Consider the following 21,209-nt stretch of genomic DNA (forward strand, 5'->3'; position numbering starts at 1 on the left):
CGATAAATAAATTGATTGATTGATTATACTCGCAGGTCCCACTACCTGAATGCTCCATTATACAAAATTTCAGTTATCCGAACACAGAGAATTGTGCCCAAACCTCGCTACACGAACGAAGCCTTGCCATATACAAACCCTCTCCAAATGCGTATCGCCCAACATAATGATGGGTATTTTGTTAGTATTGTAAGCAAACCTTATGGGATGGTGTGCATTCCTTTCTTTCCCCAGGCCTCGCACAATACAGCGGCGACCCACGGATAGAATGGCACCTGAATGCCTATAGCACAAAAGACGCTGTCTTGGATGCAGTGCGTAACCTACCCTACAAGGGTGGGAACACCTTAACAGGTACAAGGGTGGGAACACCTTAACAGGTAACATGGTTTTATGCACTTCAATAATGTGCAGAGCTCCCCGGTTATCCTTTTGATCTGTTATCCTATTCATTCTTTTGCATGAGGAGTAAAAATGGGTCTGTGTTATTGCTGTAGTTTGGTTATAAGGTCAGTGAAAGGCGGGTTGTTGTTTTTTGTCGGCAGTATGTGCAGGAATTCATGCGCCGAACTCTAAATCATTCTACATGGTGCCATTAGGTTAATAATAATAATAATAATAATAATAATAATAATAATAATAACTACACTACATTGAAAGAGATAGGGAAGGAAAACATCAACCCAGCTATTCAAGCTGATGCAAATCAGTTATACTATTTCAATTTTGAAGGGTGCATCTTACGAAATGTTGGTCCCTGCTTAATTTACTGCATTGATGTGTTATTTATTTTAGCCGGCAGCATCGTGTTGGGAGCTGCACAGGACATGCTGGTTAAAAGGCCCCTTTCCTGTAGGCTTGCATACGACACAGTGCCCCGTGTTCACCTCTAAGGAGGGGGTTGGAAGCATCTGATTTCTTGTTTAAATTAACCACAGTTCGTCATTGCATCCGAACCACTGTGGTTAGCTCAAACGATGGCTTAAACCAGGGACGGGCAGCTTGTGACCCTCAGCTTAAAGTTCAACAGCCCTCTTTTGATGAGACGATCGGTTCTAACCTCTGACATCCCCTGCAGCCCACTGAACTGGAAGCAAGCAAAGGAGAACAGGGTTGGCATCACCCACTTTGGGCTCTTTCTCACAAACCACCAACATGCAGCCCCTGATAGGCTACATTCAAGGGAATGCAACCCTCGAGAGAAAATGTTGCACACCCACACGTGCGGTTTAAACAAACCACAGTTCCCTGCTCAAAACTTACAAACTGTGGTTAGTTTAAACAAGGGACTTAGATGGTTCCGTTCCCCCAATCTGCTAAGTGCCAGAGGAATAGACGAGAATATTGTGTTTGAGATTCTTGCATAGTCTTAACCATGGTTTAGCTGCTAAACTTTAGCATTATGCCCAGACTAATGCTGCAGGAGATTTGGAGCATCAGGTTGCATCCCAGATTGGTTTGGTTTGGCTCAGGCTGACTGCAGCCCATCTAAAAGGATACTGAGTAATACCTGTTAGCTTTAGAATCTTAGTAAGTTGAAAGAGGAGACTTAAAGGATTTCCCTTGAGTAAGTGCAATCCATGATTCAGCCCTGAACAGGATCCAGTCTTTCCCATGAGTAATGAATAATCACAATACTAGGCTTAAGAGTCTCAGACCTTCAATTAGTCATATGGAATCCCAGCTTCACACTCCCACTGACATAACATACCAAAGGTTCCCCTGCCCCCGGGGGCAGCATTTGGATACATATTCCTCTAATTATCCCAGATCCTTGATTTAATTTAATTTTTCACTCTTCAACATCCCTGTTGTCTTTGGGAAGGTTGCTGAGGAGTTAGTAGTAGAGCATGTGCTTTACATGCTAATCAGTCTCTGTATTGGATCTGAAATTGTTTTAATACAATTCAGTTTGTTTTAATTGTGTTATATATGCCATTGTGTGAACTGTTTTTTATGCTGTATGTGAGAGAGAGGGGGGGAGTGAATGAGAGAGATTGCTTACTGATGCGTCATAGGAAACAATTCATAAATGAAATCAATAAATCAGTAATAATAAGAATGCATGCATATGGTCCCAGCATCTCCAAGTGAGACTTGGAAAGCTCCTGCCTGAAACTCTGAGTCACTACTGGTCAGTGCAGAAGACAATATTGAGCTAGATGGAACAATGATCATCCGCTTCATTTGTCTTTAACAGCAGATGGGTGCATATAAAAATATATCTGTGCCCAGCTATTCCTCCAAGCACCTCCTTCTTCTTTGGTGATCACTCGTAGCCGAGTAAGATTGTCTTCCATGAACACGGTTTTAATAGTGAGTCCATAAGTGACTGTGGAGGCTAATTCTGGATCCACACGTCCCTCCACAGTGGGGACATGGGTTTCCAGGCGGGAGTTGATCACAGTGAGGGTTTGCCAAGCGTGCCTTCCTCTTAGCACATTTCTCCCTTTTGTCCTGAGTTTGAGCGTCTTCAAAGCCCATGACACCTTTGGTAAAGGCTGTTCTCCAACTGGGAAGTAATAGTGCCACTGTATTCCGCTCTGGTCAGACCTCACCTGGAATACTGTGTCCAGTTCTGGGCACCACAGTTCAAGAAGGATACTGACAAGCTGGAACGTGTCCAGAGGAGGGCAACCAAAATGGTCAAAGGCCTGGAAACGATGCCTTATGAGGAACGGCTTAGGGAGCTGGGTATGTTTAGCCTGGAGAAGAGAAGGTTAAGGGGTGATATGATAGCCATGTTCAAATATATCAAAGGATGTCATATAGAGGAGGGTGAAAGGTTGTTTTCTGCTGCTCCAGAGAAGCGGACACGGGGCAATGGATTCAAACTACAAGAAAGAAGATTCCACCTAAACATTAGGAAGAACTTCCTGACAGTAAGAGCTGTCCGACAGTGGAATTTGCTGCCAAGGAGTGTGGTGGAGTCTCCTTGTTTGGAGGTCTTTAAGCGGAGGCTTGACAGCCATCTGTCAGGAATGCTTTGATGGTGTTTCCTGCTTGGCAGGGGGTTGGACTGGATGGCCCTTATGGTCTCTTCCAACTCTATGATTCTATGATTCTATGAAGCGCTTGCAAGCCAATGTTTCCCAGTTGTCGGTGTTTATACTGCATTTTTTAAAGATTTGCCTTGAGAGCGTCTTTGAACCTCTTTTGTTGACCATCAGCATTACGCTTTCCATTTTTAAGTTCGCAATAGAGTAGTTGCTTTGGAAGACGATAACCAGGCACCCGCACGACATAGTGCAGATGCCTCCAAGCATAACCCACCATACACCCCTTATCCTTATAACTGTGAGGTAAGTTACACTGAGAAGTAGCTGCTGGTCATTCTGGCTGAGCATGAAGTTGTACTTGGACCTTCACATTGGAAATATTCAATGTTCTTTCTTTCAACAATCCAATAACTGGCTGTGGCTGATAGGAGCTGAAGTCCTGTAACATCTTCCAACCCCTGCCATAGAGGGAGGGCACCATCTTTTCCAGCATCTCATTTAAACACAGTGACAATCCCAGCTATATCAATTAACCATTAGCTCCCACTGTGGAAACATGAGCCAGGTATTCTGGGCTATTTGCTATCAATCCATGTAACAACCAGCTTTTAACTCTCTATATATGGTCAATTCGGGTAAAACTTTCCTCTCTCTTTTTTTCCACACAGGCCTTGCCTTAACTTTTATTTTGGAAAACAGCTTTAAGCCTGAAGCAGGTGCAAGACCCGGGGTCCCCAAAATCGGTATATTGATCACTGATGGGAAATCCCAAGATGATGTCATCCCGCCTGCCAAAAACCTGAAAGACGCCGGCATTGAATTGTTTGCTATTGGTGTGTATTCTTGTCTTGTTGATTAGCTGTGGAAAGTGTTTTCTCTCATTGGAACAGGCTAAAGACCCATCCTGTTCAGTATTCTGTTCTCACAGTGGGAATTTTGGGCGATGGCTGGGAATCCAGAGTGTCAATGTGAGAACTCTCACTGAATCGAGGCTTGCAACTTGTGGCATTTCTTCCAATGCTAGGTGTAAAGAATGCCGACGAAAATGAACTGAAGGAAATCGCCTCTGAACCAGACAGCACTCATGTCTACAATGTTGCCGACTTTAGCTTCATGAACTCCATTGTGGAAGGTCTTACCAAGACTGTGTGCTCGAGAGTTGAAGAACAGGAAAAGGAGATCAAAGGTAAATGAGGAAACTTACGACAGAGCACAACGAGTAGCCCGTGTTCCATTTCATGCGGTTAAAATGGTTGTTTTTCATTGCCTAAAACTTAGGAACTTTGGTAGCCACTCTGGGGGCTCCGACAGATTTGGTCACGTCCGAGGTGACAGCCAGAGGGTTCCGTGTGAGTTGGACTCATGCGCCAGGCAAAGTGGAGAAATACAGAGTTGTCTACTACCCCACAAGAGGAGGACAGCCAGAGGAGGTAATGGTGCAATGAATGCTCATGCACTTAATCATCTGAATGTGTGTGTGTGTGTGTGTGTGTGTGTGTGTGTGTGAGAGAGAGAGAGAGAGAGAGAGAGAGAGAGAGATGGAATTTGCCACCTTAGAAAATCCTAACAATAGCCTTGATGAAGTTGGCCAAGACATCCTTCTGTGTCAGCCTTTCTCAACCTTGGGTCCCCAAATGTTGGACTACAACTCCCATCATCCCTGACCACTAGTCTTGCTAGCTAGGGTTGATGAGAGTTGTAGGCCAAAAACATCTGGGGACCCAAGGTTGAGAACTACTATTCTATGTAATCAAACATCCTGTGGCCACTCAAGGTGTCTGCAGGAAGCCTACAAGCAGGCTCAATTTATCTGCTTTTGGCCTAATCAATCTGTTAGACTTCATGGCTTTTTTGGGGTGAGACTTTGGCACCTAAAACAGCTGCCATGCTCTCGCATGAGAAAACAGGATGCCCCCTTTTTCTGGGACACTTGTGGGTTATGGGATGCCTCTATTTTGGGCAGGGCATGAGTAGAGGACTCTTTGGGGGAAAGGTGGAAATCTTTAGTGACTGCTAATCAACTGGCATAGGGACATGGGTGGCGCTGTGGGTTAAACCACAGAGCCTAGGGCTTGCCGATCAGAAGGTCGGCGGTTCGAATCCCTGCAACGGGGTGAGCTCCCATTGCCCAGTCCCTGCTCCTGCCAACCTAGCAGTTCGAAAGCACGTCAAAGTGCAAGTAAATAATGACCGCTCCCCACATCAAATGGGGGGCAACGTTTGTGTGGTTGCGCGCAGCCCCCTGAATTCCTGGGCAACACCTGGTAGTTCAGCTGGCTGTGCCCTCCCCCAGAAGGGATACCTTGGGTCTCCGCTTCCCCCAGTTAACCGTCCAATCCCACCTGGGGGAGGCGTTGCCAAGGGATTGGCTGCATTTCCATGCACTGCTCTGGTTTCGCCAGAAGCGGCTTAGTCATGCTGGCCACATGACCCGGAAACTGTACGCCAGCTCCCTCGGCCTATAGAGCGAGATGAGTGCCACAACCCCAGAGTCGTCTGCGACTGGACCTAATGGTCAGGGGTCCCTTTACCTTTACCCTTTAATCAACTGGCATTCTCCTTCTTTCACCTGTCATTTCTCTTTCTCCTGGACTCGCGTTAAGGCTCATTTCCAAGCAAAGGAGAAAAGCCTGATTTGGTATGATTTTTTTTGGGGGGGGGGGAAGCTTGATTTGATTTGGTCTGTCTCATCCTACAGGTGGTTGTGCATGGCAGCGCTTCAACGGCAGTGCTGAAAAACCTGATGTCTCTAACCGAATACCAGATAGCTGTTTTCGCCATATACATTACTTCTGCCAGCGAGGGCCTCCGGGGTACTGAAACTACGCGTAAGTAATGGAACAGAACAAAGAGTCGGTGCATATCTGTTCCTGAGCTGTGTCGAAGCGCTGGATTCTTTCGGCCTTAACCAGGCATTCTAAACCTTTGATGTGATGAGACAGAACACTGGCAATTCACTAGCTGTGCCTGCCTCCCGCCCCCCTTCCCCCATTGCCCTCCCGAATACCCTCCACAAGTTAGAGGCAAACATCTGCAGTGGAAAGCCTGCTCTGCTTGGAAAATCCAGGTTATGGGATGCATGTAGAGATAGCTTCCATGGGTTTCAAAACAGGCTCCCCACTTCAAAAGATCTCCCTCCAGCTGGTGGAGGGTGATAGGAATGTATTTGGTTGATGGAGATAGTACCTTGGTTCTCATTCTCTCTCTCTTTCATTCATTGCATGAGGGATTTAGAACACCTGAACAGGGTTTCTGCAATGCTTCCAGTACATTTGGTAACGCCAGGTTTAAGAGCATGAGAAGAACCTGCTGGATCAGGCCAGTGGCCCATCTAGTGCAGCATCCTGTTCTCCCGGTGGCCAACCAGACGCCTTATGGGAAGCCAGCATAGGTTAAAACCTGTGTCTGATACCGCATCAGATTTGAAAGTTTGCTTCTTTCCATGTCTTTTGGGCTGCTGCTGCTGCTGTTTCCTTCCTCCTGTCATTCTCCTTTGGATAAGTTTACCTGTGAAGGTGCCCCCCTCTCCCATGGTCAGGCTACATAATGCTGCTTTTAAAATGTGAAATCTGAACAGGCGATGGGTGCTCTCTCAAGAAAAGTTATCGGCGGGGATTCAGAGGCAATCCTGTCATGTCAGAGCAAATACTTTACTTTCTTAATGAGGCAGCAAAGCCCATTCATTGGGATCCGACCACCTTCCTTTCAAATAGAGTGGTACTTGCATGAGATAGACCCCTCTGGGAATAACCTAAAAGCTTCTGCATCAGGAAAATTGTTAGCATATGAACTGTTTTGTCTGGCATAGTAACTTCTTTGTTTTCAGGTGAAGTCTGTTTCATTTAAGAGCCACCCCTTGCAAAAAAGTGCTTGTAAAATTAACCACAATTAACCTTGCTGTCAAAAGAACCCCAAGCTTGTAGCTCTGGACTCAGTTTGACTTTTCACCATGCTTAAAGTGTTTCTTGTTCCAGTTGGCTTGCGATGAGAATGTTGAATCCACATTAACCAAAACCCACATTTCCATTACGAGTTCCTACCCTCTGGTTTCTGCGCTAAGAACAAGAGGCCAGAATCGACCACGAAGCCTCACTTGACCAGCCTAGGCCTATGCCAAGTCCCATACAGTTCAGTAGGACTTACTCCTAAGTAAATATGCACTGGATTGCAGCCTCTGTGTGCTTTCGCTCAAGAAAAGCACACCTGTCCTTGGGTTTCAGCTTTTATCTTGTTGCTTGTTGCTGACTAGTGAGATTAATCCTCCAGACACAAACCAGCAGGCCTCCTGATAAGAGCTTCCTTCTCTGCCGATTGATTCTAGGTTGTGTGAGTAAGGGAATGGAAGGTCTGCTTCCATACCTGGCGCCAATCCTCAGCTATCACCCAGGAAGGAGTAATTATGTGGTGCTTGTGCCTAGCATGGTATTTCTAGAAGTGTGTGTGCTCTCAGCATTCCAAGCAGCATGCAGAAGACTCTTTTATTTATGCTTAAGCACCATATCTTTAGGGATGCCACAGATGCTTTTAAGAGGTTTGCGTCTTGACATGCTCTTATCTACGAACCCAGTTTTATATTTCTTCGGTTTCTTTTCTTTTTTTTGGAAAAAGCAGTTTTGACGAATACCGCTGCTTTATGGGGGCAGCTGGATGCGAGAGATTCTACACTTGGGCAAAAAAAAATGAAAGGCACAAATACAGGATGGGTGACACCTGGCTTGAGAGCAGTACATGTGAAAAGGATCTTGGAGTCTTGGTAGACCACAAACTTGACATGAGTCAACAGTGTGATGCAGCAGCTAAAAAAGCCAATGCAATTCTGGGCTGCATCAATAGGAGTATAGCGTCTAGATCAAGGGAGGTAATAGTACCACTATATTCTGCTCTGGTCAGACCTCACCTGGAATACTGTGTCCAGTTCTGGGCACCACAGTTCAAGAAGGATACTGACAAGCTGGAACGTGTCCAGAAGAGGGCAACCAAAATGGTCCAAGGCCTGGAAACGATGCCTTATGAGGAACGGCTTAGGGAGCTGGGTATGTTTAGCCTGGAGAAGAGAAGGTTAAGGGGTGATATGATAGCCATGTTCAAATATATAAAAGGATGTCATATAGAGGAGGGCAAAAGGTTGTTTTCTGCTGCTCCAGAGAAGCGGACACGGGGCAATGGATTCAAACTACAAGAAAGAAGATTCCACCTAAACATTAGGAAGAACTTCCTGACAGTGAGAGCTGTTCGGCAGTGGAATTTGCTACCAAGGAGTGTGGTGGAGTCTCCTTCTTTGGAGGTCTTTAAGCAGAGGCTTGACAGCCATCTGTCAGGAATGCTTTGATGGTGTTTCCTGCTTGGCAGGGGGTTGGACTGGGTGGCCCTTGTGGTCTCTTCCAACTCTATGATTCTATGATTCTCTGCATCTTGCTGCTTCCTCGGTGCAAACCTCAAAAGAATCTGCCTACAAATGAAGGCCTGTGTCTCCTGTGACTGGCAGAAGCTCTGGGGCCCATCATCTGCTAGCCAAACCTTTAATGGGAAATGCCATTCAATGACATTTCAGGAGTGAGCCTGAAAAGAAGGTGGTCTACCTCTGAGCGTATACTCTGCCCTCACAGGGACGCGGTGGCGCTGTGGTCTAAACCACTGAGCCTCTTGGGCTTACCAATCGTAATGTCGGCGGTTCAAATCCTTGTGATGAGGGTGAGCTCCCGTTGCTCTGTCCCAGCTCCTGCCAACCTAGCAGTTTGAAAGCATGCCAGTGAGAGTAGATAAATAGGTGCTGCTGTGGCAGGAAAGTAAATGGCGTTTCTGTGTGCTCTGGCTTCCGTCATGGTGTCCCATTGTGCCAGAAGCAGTTTAGTCATGCTGGCCACATGACCCAGAAAGCTGTCTGTGGAGAAACACCAATTCCCTTGGCCTGAAAGCAGAGATGAGCGCCGCACCCCATTTGTCATTAATCGTGTCTGACTCTTCGTGACCCCATGGGCCAGAGCACGCCAGGCACTCCTGTCTTCCATTGCCTCCCGCAGTTTGGTCAAACTCATGCTAGTAGAAACAAAATAGAAAATTCTTTCCAGTAGCACCTTAGAGACCAACTGAGTTTGTTCTTGGTATGAGCTTTCGTGTGCATGCACACTTCTTCAGATACACTGAAACAGAAGTCACCAGATCCTTAAATATAGTGAGGGAGTGGGGAGGGGTATTACTCAGAAGGGTGGTGGGAATGGGTGATCAGCTGATAGGTGTGGAAAACCTGTTGACGACTCTTAACGGCTGCAATTAGTCTTGCAGGGAAAGGCAAGGGGTGAGATGGCTAAAGATAGCTTTGTTAAGTGTAATGAGATAAGAATCCAATGTCTTTGTTCAGACCAGGTTTCTCCATGGTTCTAAGTTTGGTGATTAGTTGCAATTCAGCCACTTCTCTTTCCTTTCTATTTCTGAAATTTCTTTGTATTAAGACAGCTACTTTGAGATCTTTTACAGCTGATCACCCATTCCCACCACCCTCTGAGTAATACCCCTCCCCACTCCCTCACTATATTTAAGGATCTGGTGACTTCTGTTTCAGTGTATCTGAAGAAGTGTGCATGCACACGAAAGCTCATACCAAGAACAAACTCAGTTGGTCTCTAAGGTGCTACTGGAAAGAATTTTCTATTTTGTTTCGACTATGGCAGACCAGCACGGCTACCCACCTGTAACTCATGCTAGTAGCTTCGAGAACACTGTCCAACCATCTCGTCCTCTGTTGTCTCCTTCTCCTTGTGCCCTCCATCTTTCCCAACATCAGGGTCTTATCCAGGGAGTCTTCTCTTCTGATGAGGTGGCCAAAGTATTGGAGCCTCAGCTTCAGGATCTGTCCTTCCAGTGAGCACTCAGGGATGATTTCTTTAAGGATGGATACATACGATGCACCCCATAGTCAAATTCAATTAGACTTAACCATCCAGGGGTCCTTTACTTTTTTTAGCTATACCTCACTCAGTTGCATCTCTCAATCCAATCACACCTGAAGCAGTGACACAACAGAAATGCCTCCCACCGAGGGAGGAGCAGTGAATCATACAGAGACACTGCGGGCAACATCTGTGCAGGTGGATTATTTGGGTTGTCATTTATCACAGCATGCTGGCAGGTCACGCCGCACTCATGTGCCCCAACACTGGAAATTATTGCACTAGGGCATCAATGCTATGTATGCTTCTTTGGGAATGGGCTCGATTGTTCCCAGTGGGACTTACTCCTGAGTTGACATACATTGGATTGCACTGCATAAGAATTAAGTTACGTATAGGCCAGGATGTGATCCATCCCAGTCAGGATTTGGTTAATGAGTAACTCCATGGTAATATTGCCGCATACTGACGCAGTAACATCACATCCCATAGCACCTGGCGCACTTTCAAAGTCACTTTTCAAGTTCTGACTAAGCCCAGCCCTATACATTTTTCAGAACTGATCGCACAACTGCCCAAGGCTGAATGTCTCCAAGTACCGTTTTAACAAATCTTTGCTTGAGTGTCATAAAGCAATACTCTTGAAATGTGCAAATAATTAATCACTGCATTTCATATATATATATATATATATATATATATATATATATATATATATATATATATATATATATGCTGCCTTTGGGAGTTTGCGGGGGGAAATATAGTTTACATATTTGACCTCGTTGGAAGATGGTGACAGATTTAAACAAACAGCAAATATGAAAACCCACACATTTGTGTGTAGGTTGCAGGAAATGAAATCTTGACTGAACAGCGCGGCCAGCTGTGGAGATAAATTAATTCATGCCATGAGCGTTAGAGACATGGAAAATATTAAAGATAAGTGCATGCTTGGTGTTGTTGGTGGGGTGTTCAGACCAGGGATGGAAAAACTCTGACCCTCTAGATATTGCTGGACTCCGAATCTCATCAGTTCTGACCATTGGCTGTGCTGGCTGAGGCTATTGAGACTTGGAAGTCCAAGAACATCTGGAGAGCCACAGGTTCCCTGCCCTTGTGTAGAGAGAAGTGGTCAATAATAACTTCATGGGAGACCCTCCAGAGCACCTGAAGCAAATATGACCTTGGGATGGGGTATGTGCGTGAAATTGGATTTAGTTGGCATTTAAATGAGAATATATGAGATTCACACTTTCCAAAGCAATATGAAGCATCCATCCTTCAAAATCTGCACTTGTGAGTTGAGGACCCACCACCCGCATAGAGTTAAATAAGACACAAGGACACATTATTTTAGGTTAATAGGCAAAGTAAGGCCACAACTTTATTGGTCCCATGCATATAGTAGCAGCACAAAAGAAATAAGCTATTTTGTGCCTCATTCATCTTAAAGTCCTTGCATCAATAATTTGCTGCAGCTCGTCCTGGTCAGCAGTGTTCAAACAAAGTTGGTTGTTCATTCCTGACAAAGAAAGCATTGAATTTAGAGAATAATTTTTATTTCAGCTGCTCTCCTCTAAGTAACTGTATATTGTTTCCCACCCCCTGCAGTCGCCTTGCCAATGGCATCAGATCTGGAGCTGTATGACGTGTCTCACAGCAGCATGAGAGTAAAATGGAACAGGGTAGCCGGTGCGACCGGCTATATGATTCTGTACGCTCCTCTAACGGATGGGCTGGCTGCAGATGAAAAGGAGGTGAGCTTGGCATCAACCAGAAGAGATGTTCGTGGAATATGAATGTTCGTGGAATAAGGTCATGGGTTCGAGTTCCACGTTGGGCAAAAGATTCCTACATTGCAGGGGGTTGGATTAGATGACCATTGCGGGCCCTTCCAACTCTATGATTCTAAGAACATGATGAATCTTCTCATCAAAGTGTGTGCTTATTTTCTTGAAAAGTTTAACTGCCTCCCCAGAACACTTTATTAGGACTTACATGTTCTTCTAAAAGCAGGATGTGTAGACAGGTAAAACTCCTCTCCTCCCAGCTTGCTGTGCTCACAATTAGCACTGAGAACCACCCCCCCCACACACACCTGTAATTAATTAATTAATCAATTAAAGAAAAACCGAAGAGGTAGCTGCCTTCTATGCACTAAACATGTTGTTTGGCCCTTGGTAATTTCTAAGATTTAGTCAGAATTAGAGACAGAGGAGAGTATTGATTCATTACCCATTTAAAGCCACCCCCCCCCAAATAATTTGCACTTTCTGAAACTACATGTGAACCGAAGCACAGCTATCCCTTGAAATTCACACACATCTGAATTTTGCGGTGCAGTTTTCCAGCCGAACAGTGCTTACAAAAAAACAACAACAATGTATATATTAGTGGAAAGTGTACATAAAAATAAAGAATTTATGGAAAATAGCAAACTGAAATGCATCGAATCAGGGTAAATTATTTGCAGAAATGTTTCACATTAGCCAAGGCAGCATATAAAATGTATTCATTAGGATAAAACTGCATTGAAATGCTGATGGATTTTCATTAGGATTTTTTTTTAAAAGGGGTGGGAAAATCACAAATAGCTGCAAAATGTAAAGAGTTGAATTTAAGATCAGCAGAATGAGAAACTGCGAGGACTGAAATCTACAGATCCTTCCCTCCATTGTCAGAACCAGCATGCATTTTCTTGACTTGGTGAACAAAACCTGCCCCTTTGCTCAGTTTGTGTGTTTGAAATGGCATTTATTCCCATTCAGAGAAGGAGACATAACAGCATGCAAAGGCATGCAAGGCTCTAAGGGTGTAGAGAGCTCACATAGACTTGTGCTTTGTTCTTTCCATGATCTGTAGCTATGGGCATGTACCCCCTTTCAATGAAAACTTGCTGAAATCAGCAAGCTCGAGAACCTCACCCTATAGGCAGTGATTTTCAACAAATAAGTCAGTCTTTATTATTACTACTACTACACCCAGTGAAGAAGCTCAAGGGGACAGAAAGACTCACTTCAAATTGCAAACTGCGTTAGCGGTAACTAAACCTCGCCCTATGGAAATAATTCTTAAATACACTAATCATAGCTGCCATCTCCATAGCCATCTTATTCCAGCTGCCATTTTGAGGTGTGTTTTCTTTTATTGTTGCAACAACAACCGCAGTCTCACAAGAGGAACCTTGAGGCCTTTTGTGCAGAGGAGGGGTCTCCTTCTCCTCCTCCTCTCACCTGTATGCTGGGTGGTTGTTTCTAGTCCTTAAAACGAACCATTGCCCTGTGTCTCTGTGGGCAGTACAACATGTACCTGGTTCTGACTCAAGACCAGATCCCAAATGGTACTCCCACCTCTGGATAAAGCCAACACTTTCAGAAGTCTCGTTGTACCATTAAGACACCGGTTACCACCTTCCCCTGTCTCTTTCTCCATCTTCGTACTGCTCCCTGAGGCAGATTTCCTCACCCTCATGCATCGCAAGGCTGGCCTTGTATGTTCTTCCTCAATTTCATATATTCAAACCTCAGTTGCTGCTCCTCCTCCTCTGCAAAACTGTATCAGGAGGCAGCGATTTATAAGGGGAAGTGGCAGAAAAAGGGGTGTTTAACATTTCCCCCATAACGCACCTCGGCCCATTTGCGATTTTTCTCCCAAGAGTTTTGGATCCGTGTTTCCACGCCCTCCTTACTTGGCTTTGCAGAGGAGAATTTCAAGCACCCAAAATTGACTAAATAAATAAGGGCTCTCCCCTCCCCAGTCGCAGAGGAAGAGGAGTGTTGGGGGAGCGCACCGCCCCCGGCAATGTGATCCCGGTGGGGTGCCATCACAGCTGCCCCCTGCCCGCGCTGGGCGCATTGCCCCTGTGGGCTGCGCCCGAGCGCGGCCCCTGCCCGCTCTCTGCCCCCTGGTGCCGGAGCATGAAGCTCCGCCACTGCCCCTCCCCTTGAGGAATAAGGCCTTTCCTCCCCCCTTTTTATGCTGCTTCATTGGTTTATATATGATGAACCTTCGCTTTGTTTCATCCGCAGATGAAAATTGGAGAAAGCTCGACAGACATTGAACTGGAGGGTCTTCTGCCCAACACAGAATACACAGTCACAGTTTACGCAATGTTTGGAGAGGAAGCCAGCGACCCGCTTACAGGACAAGAAACAACATGTAGGTGATTCAGTGCTCCAGGAGCAAAACTCTAGGAGAGATTCGCGTGTTTGAAAATGAATTTCTGTCATTAAACTCTGGTGGAGAGTATTCAGTCCCACAGGCGTTGTTTAGGGAAGGCAGGTGGGCACCATCTATGAATATCCCCCAGAACCACCAAAATGATGGTTATGATGGAGTAGAACAAAGTAACCACAATGCATTGCTTCTTTTTGTTTGTATTTAGGTTTAAGATGGGGACGCAGGTGGCACTGTGGGTTAAACCACAGAGCCTAGGGCTTGCCGATCAGAAGGTCGGCGGTTCAAATCCCTGCGACGGGGTGAGCTCCTTTTGCTCAGTCCCTGCTCCTGCCAACCTAGCAGTTCGAAAGCACGTCAAAGTGCAAGTAAATAAATAGGTACCGCTCCGGCGGGAAGGTCAACGGCGTTTCAGTGCGCTGCTCTGGTTTGCCAGAGGCGGCTTAGTCATGCTGGCCACATGACCCGGAAGCTGTACGCTGGCTCCCTCGGCCTATAGAGCGAGTTGAGCGCCGCAACACCAGAGTCATCCGCGACTGGACCTAATGGTCAGGGGTCCCTTTAACCTTTACCTTTACCTTAGTTTTAAGATATTGAAGAGCATTTTCCTGCTAATTTTACTCTCCATGAAAATATTTTTTTGCCCCCCATGCTGGAACACAGACTCTGCCTTGTGCTGAGTCACATCCTTGGTCCATCTAACTCCGTATTCTCTGGACTGATTGGCAGCCGTTCTCCAGAAGGTAGCACCCCTCCCCATTCCTTATAAAGAATCCGATTGGGCTAGCAGTTCTTACACCACTGCACCTGAAACAAACATGACAGTCTGGAGTGGCTAGGCAGGCTGGGTCCCATACATTGCTCTCTCGTCCATCACATGGTCAGGAATGGTCAGGAATGGTCAGGGGCCTTTAAAGTGATTGCTTCTTCCTCCGAGCATCTGCTGCCTGAGGCAGTCATTTCAATTTGCCTAATGATAGGGGTTAGCCCTGGCTAGACCACTCAGGCCCCCGATCCCCATCATGTGCTCTTTCAATTCATGGGGAAGGTTCATGTGAAACTCCTTATGTCCTTGTTATTACACGTGTGTAATAACATATAAGGCACAGTTCCAGCGGAAATATCTCATGTGCTGTCTCTTTGATTTCATGCCAATCCAATGTTTTCATTTTCGCATGGCTTGTGCTGAACGTTTCCCTAGAAAATTGTGTCTTAAGCCAGAAGTTCCTCAGCTGGCACGTTTTTCTGTTGTGTTATGAAAGGATCCAGACTTTTCCCTTCAAAACAGCTTATGCTGGTAAACATGTAGTCATGAAATCAGAGAGCGAGTTGCATGCAACGTTACAAATGTGTGCAAGGAAAAGAAGTTTAAAAATGTAAACAATACAGCCTTGTGAGACTGTGGTTTTTCCCCCCGAGGGGGTAATACAGTGGCGCTGTGGGTTAAACCACAGAGCCCAGGGCTTGCCGATCAGAAGGTCGGCGGTTCGAATCCCTGCGACGGGGAGAAAAAAAGCATGCAACTTGGACATTTTGACAGTCCGAAAACATTCCCAGGGGCTGATTACATACCAGCTGTTGGAATGATTGCTGACTTCCATTGAAGTCATTGGGACTCATTCAGCTTGAATTCAAGCATGTGGAGTTCATGTTTTCTTTTCAATGTGTTTTTTCTTTCTACATGTTTAAGATAATAATAATAATAATAATAATAATAATAATAATAATAATAATAATAAATTTATTTATACCCCGCCCTTCCCCGCCAAACCGGGCTCAGGGCGACTAACACCAATAAAATCACAACAAAAAACATAATCGAAAATTCTTTCTACCAACACGGCTACCCACCTGTAACAAAAAACATAAAACAGTTCATGAAAATACAGATTAAAATGCAATTTAAAATTTAATCTAGACCAGTGTTTCCCAACCTTGGGCCTCCAGCTGTTTTTGGACTACAGTTCCCATCATCCCTGACCACTGGTCTTACTAGCTAGGGATCATGGGAGTTGTAGTCCAAAAACAGCTGGAGGCCCAAGGTTGGGAAACACTGATCTAGACTGCAGCCTCATTTTTAAGTAGCCCACCAACCACACCAAAAGAATGAAACATCAGGGTTAAACTTAAACCAACCCAAAGGCTAACCCAAAGATATATACCGTATTTTTCTGTGTATAAGACTAGGTTCCCCCCCCCCCAAAAAAAATATAATGTCAAAAATTAGGGGGCATCTTATACATGGATAGTGCCAAGGGTGGACTGGCGATTGGTTGTTAACACAAAAATAGGGGGCGTCTTGTAGATGGAAGAATACGGTAGTTTTTTTATTTTTAAAAAAAGTTTTGTAATTTGAACTTCCCTCCACCTTTTGCAGTACCTTTAAGCCCACCACAGAACTTGATGTTTTCAAATGTGGGACACAATTCAGCAAAGGTAACATGGGATCCTGCTTCTAAAAAGGTGAAAGGCTATCGGATTATGTATGTCAAAACGGATGGAACAGAAACCAATGAGGTAAGCAGATTTTTAGAAACAGGTGTTTTGGTTTTTTTAAAGGAGCAAATGTATTATGAAATACCTATATCCTGTTTGCAATCTGCCAGTTACTGATGTCGTAATTAGATCTAGTACTTCTCTTTTGGGTAAGAACCACTTCAGAGACCTACAGAAAGCTCCATGCCTAGAGGGATGCCAAGGAATTTCAAGATAACCTTCTAGAAACTCAGAAGACGCCATGAAATATTTAAATAAATGAATTTAAACAGCACAAAGCCACAAAAGGGGGCAAAAATGGCTCGGAAAGAGCAGGAAAATGGCTAGCAATCTCAGGAGTATTTTTAACTGCAATCCCATGATCCTTTGCACTGACCTTTGAGGACTGTGAAGAGTTAGAATTTGAGAAGGGAGGTTTGGAGGGACCAATTGGATGGTGTTCACCAGCTTCTTAGAACGTTCCCCCCAATGCGATTTTACATATATATGAAAAAACAAAATCAAAAGTTCTTTCCAGTAGCACCTTAGAGACCAACTGAGTTTGTTCTTGGTATGAGCTTTCGTGTGCATGCACACGAAAGCTCATACCAAGAACAAACTCAGTTGGTCTCTAAGGTGCTACTGGAAAGAACTTTTGATTTTGTTTTGACTATGGCAGACCAACACGGCTACCCACCTGTAACTTACATATATATGTGATGCCCAGGAACATAACCCCCACCTAAGTGGGGAGACACCTGCATTTTTGTTTGATAAATGTGTTTCAGGGCTTTGAAAAACGTGCATGTCATAACCTGGATTCTACCCCTGCTCCCTGAGTCCATCTTTATTTTCTGTTAGCGTTGATGCCAGATTTTCCTCTTCCTTGCTACCAGCCCTGTGGGTGGAAGGTTGGACGGACCTTTCCAAAGGCGGTTAAGGAGCAACTGCATGGCTCTTGAAACAGAAACACCATTTTGTGGTTTGTTTGTTTTAAAAACACATGTCGTACAGGTGCTCTGCTTCCTCCCTTCCTTCCAAGCCCTGGTGGTCCATTTCAGCAGCAGGATCTGGTATTTTATGAGAGGGGTATAGCATCCCCTTTCCCTCCCTCGTCTCTTCCCTGTAGCTGAAGCGGGGGCAAGGAAGCAATCCGTTTCTTGCTATAACACGAAACTTTTGCCAAACCACTGAAGGGTACATTCTGGCATCTAGAAGGCTTTCTTCAGCTGTTAGGAAACTCACACAGCTCAATACAAGCCCGTCTTTTGCATTCTGATGTAGATGGTGCAAGCCAGCTGAGTTCTGCCTTGGGACTTTCCACATGGTTTCTGATTGACGGGGCTCCTTTTATTTTTCAGGAAGAGGTTGGCCGCGTTTCAACGCACATTCTGCAGAGCCTGACATCCCTCACTGAGTATACTGTTGCTATTTTCTCCCTCTATGACGAAGGGCAGTCTGAGGCACTCACTGGCAGCTTCACCACGAGTAAGTCTGGCTGCGTTTCTGAAAGCTATCCAAGCACAACCGTAATATTCCTTTGCTTTTCCGGAAAGTAAAGTAATTGCAACAGTCTCGCACTGCAATTAAAAAAAAAATTAAGAAAAAAGGAACGTAATAACCCCTCGACTTTTCATTCACTTGACAGTTTAGAAACTTGAAATTAAAAGAAATGCAAATAGGCATTTTTGTCCGATATCTTCTAAAGGTGGCTACAGAAAGAAAGAGAGGCATTTAAATATTGGATAGCTGGAGGCGAGTTGGGTTTTGCCAGTTTGCTGAATAAATTATGTAGATGAAGTAAACTCCTCAGAATTCCTTTCAGAAAATGTTTCTTTCCAGCATTCAGTTGCATTGGGGTGTTCTGAACCGCAAAAAACACCCACAATTCTGTCAAATTTGAACCTCTTAAGGCTAAGCAATCCCCTGTGCCAAAGAAGTGAAATGAAAATCACTCCATGGGATTCTGTCCTCCTCTCCTTGGTTGCTCTAGTTTTTGGAAATGGAACAAATGCACCCCAATTAATTCTACCACGTTTATAGGGTGCCTTGGAGTGCTTTCATAATGCTTCCTCTTCAGTCCTCTCAGTAATCCTTATAACAAGTCTTCTTTCTGGTGTGATGCTATCTTGCAGAAAAAGTCCCATCTCCCCAGTATCTGGAAATACATGAAGTATCCACAGATAGCTTCAGAGTCAACTGGAAGCTGCCATCCTCAGATGTTGCTCTTCTTCGACTGGCATGGATTCCACTGGGTGGGGAAGAAGCTGAAGAGGTGACTATTCTTACCTCTCGTATGGTATCCTGTATATTAACAGCAAGCTCATGCTCCAAGCACAGTCGTACCTTGTTTTTCGGTCAGCCTAGTTCTCGAAAGTTTTGGCTCCCAAACGATTGAAACCCAGAAGTGACTGTTCCGGTTTTCGAACGTTCTTTTGGAAGCCGGACGTCCGATGGGGCTTCCACGGCTTCCGATTGGCTGCAGGAGCTTCCTGCAGCCAATCGGAAGCCGTGCTTTGGTTTTCGAACATTTTGGAAGTCGAACGGATTTCTGCAACAGATTCTGTTTGACTTCCAAGGTACAACTGTACTGGTCCTTTCTCTTTTGGCCAAACCAACAACATCCATGCACAAGAGAGAACTATAAGCAGGCTCGGGGAAAACTCGGGATTTGCAGAAGTACAAAAAAACCCTTTAATATTAATATTTAATGTTAAATTATTATTTCTACCCCGACCATCTGGCTGGGTTTCCCCAGCCACTCTGGGCAGCTTTCATTAAAAACAGAATAAAACTTCAAACATTAAAAACTTCCCTAAACAGGGCTGCCTTCAGATGTCTTCTAAAAGTCGGATAGTTGTTTATTTCCTTGACATCTGATGGGAGGGCGCCACTACCGAGAAGGCCCTCTGCCTGGTTCCCTGTAACCTCACATCTCACAATGAGGGAGCCACCAGAAGACCCTTGGAGCTGGACCTCAGTGTCCGGGCTGAACGATGGGGGTGGAGCTGCTCCTTCAGGTATACTGGGCTGATGCCATTTAAGGCTTTAAAGATCAGCACCAGTACTTTGAATTGTGCCCAGAAACATACTGGGAACCAATGATGAGGGGAGGGGGGGAAAGAGCAACTGCATGGAGGGGACAAACCCAAAAAGAGCTCGGTGAGGGCTGAGCATATTCAGTGGCCTTGGAATTCAGACTTTTTAAGGAGTGGGAGTGGGGATGGAATACCTGGAGGAGGGAGGAGGCGATGAAATGGAACGGAGTATTCTGGAAATGGGCATGACTGGCTGGCTGGAGCAATCCACACCGCAACATGTTATTGCAGGTCCCAGAATTGTATGTAGGAGTAACAAATCCACTGAGCAGCTGGGATGGGTGATATGTCTTTCTGCCTGCTGTTCTGTCTCCTTCAGATCGTCCTCAGCGGAGAGGTGGACACGTACGAGATCGAAGGCCTGCTGCCAAGTACAGAGTATGAGGTGTCCTTGGTGGCCATCTTTGATGACGAAAGCGAAAGTGACGTCATTGCTGTCCTTGGGACCACACGTACGACAGGAAAAACACTGCAACCTTCTCTTCCAACCCACCCCCAGGGGCTTAATTTCTCAAAAGGGAGATGGCATAGCTCTAGTCTGTGTGGGAACACTGCCCCGTGAGCTGCAAAAACACAGTTCCACAATTCCCTGATACACGGGGTGGTGGGTGGGTGGGGGTGACTCTTTGCAGTCACTTGGCACCTTCTCGGGGGCATTTCCCTCTTTCTCCACTTAGGGAAGTTCCGTAGCTCAGTGGTAGAGCATCTGATTTACACACAGAAGGTCCCAGGTTCAATCCTCAGCATCTCCAGGCAAGGCTGGGAGACAATACTGAGCAAGAGGGATCAGTGGTCTGACTCGGTATAAAGGCAGCTTCCTATGTTTCTATGCATTCCAAGATAAGCTTGGGCATTCAAAACTGACCTCTGGTATGCCAGGATATAGGGACGCGGGTGGCGCTGTGGTCTAAACCACTGAGCCTAAACCATTGAGTCGAGCAGAAGGTCAGCAGTTCGAATCCTGCGACAGGGTGAGCTCCCATTGCTCGGTCCCAGGCGGCGCGAGAACATTCATGTCATAGGTGCCACTGACCCTGCTGCCACATAGCAGCTCAATATGATACGCTTAGATGACTTCAGCGGCGGGTGCCTGGCGCCCCTCAGAATTCGGTGCCCGGGTGCCCCGCACCCCTTGCACCCACGGGTAAAGATGACCCTGGTTGAATTCACTAAAATGTTCCCATATTTCCACAGCCAGTAGATAAATGTATGCGAATGGCATGAAGATGCAATTGCCAAAATGATGTTTCGTATGAAAGGTTCCATATCGTGTTGTTTTTTTTCAGTTGAAGTAACAACTACTGAAATGACCACCATCACCACGACTAGTACCACAACTTTCCGGCCTACAACAGCAGGTACAAATTATGTTTTTATTTAGAAGATGAAAAATATCTTAAATATTTGTACAGCCCATTTTTGTCCTCAATATTATTGGGCCTATTTGTTTTTTGGCAAAAGTGGAAAAAAGGAAAGGAAATGGAAAAGAAAGTATGCCAATATGCTTCAAACAGATTTTCAGAATGTGAATTTTCCTCACATATCCCCGCCTCTAACTTAAAATTCTCTTC

General features: G+C 45.3%; 1 protein-coding gene across 1 annotated transcript in view; it reads left to right on the forward strand.

Moving 5' to 3' along the window:
• COL14A1 (collagen type XIV alpha 1 chain) overlaps positions 1–21,209 on the forward strand; it is a 133,946-nt gene that overhangs the window by 41,077 nt on the left and 71,660 nt on the right. The window contains exons 7-18 of the mRNA XM_033155795.1: positions 235–354; positions 3,668–3,832; positions 4,024–4,185; positions 4,278–4,429; positions 5,698–5,827; positions 11,501–11,646; positions 13,918–14,047; positions 16,443–16,582; positions 17,902–18,028; positions 18,676–18,815; positions 19,958–20,090; positions 20,925–20,996. Of these exons, the coding sequence (XP_033011686.1) occupies positions 235–354; positions 3,668–3,832; positions 4,024–4,185; positions 4,278–4,429; positions 5,698–5,827; positions 11,501–11,646; positions 13,918–14,047; positions 16,443–16,582; positions 17,902–18,028; positions 18,676–18,815; positions 19,958–20,090; positions 20,925–20,996 (1,617 nt within the window). The remainder of the gene's footprint in view (positions 1–234; positions 355–3,667; positions 3,833–4,023; positions 4,186–4,277; positions 4,430–5,697; positions 5,828–11,500; positions 11,647–13,917; positions 14,048–16,442; positions 16,583–17,901; positions 18,029–18,675; positions 18,816–19,957; positions 20,091–20,924; positions 20,997–21,209) is intronic.

This window comes from Lacerta agilis, chromosome 7, assembly GCF_009819535.1.
Source record: "Lacerta agilis isolate rLacAgi1 chromosome 7, rLacAgi1.pri, whole genome shotgun sequence".
NCBI classification, from domain to species: Eukaryota; Metazoa; Chordata; class Lepidosauria; order Squamata; family Lacertidae; genus Lacerta; species Lacerta agilis.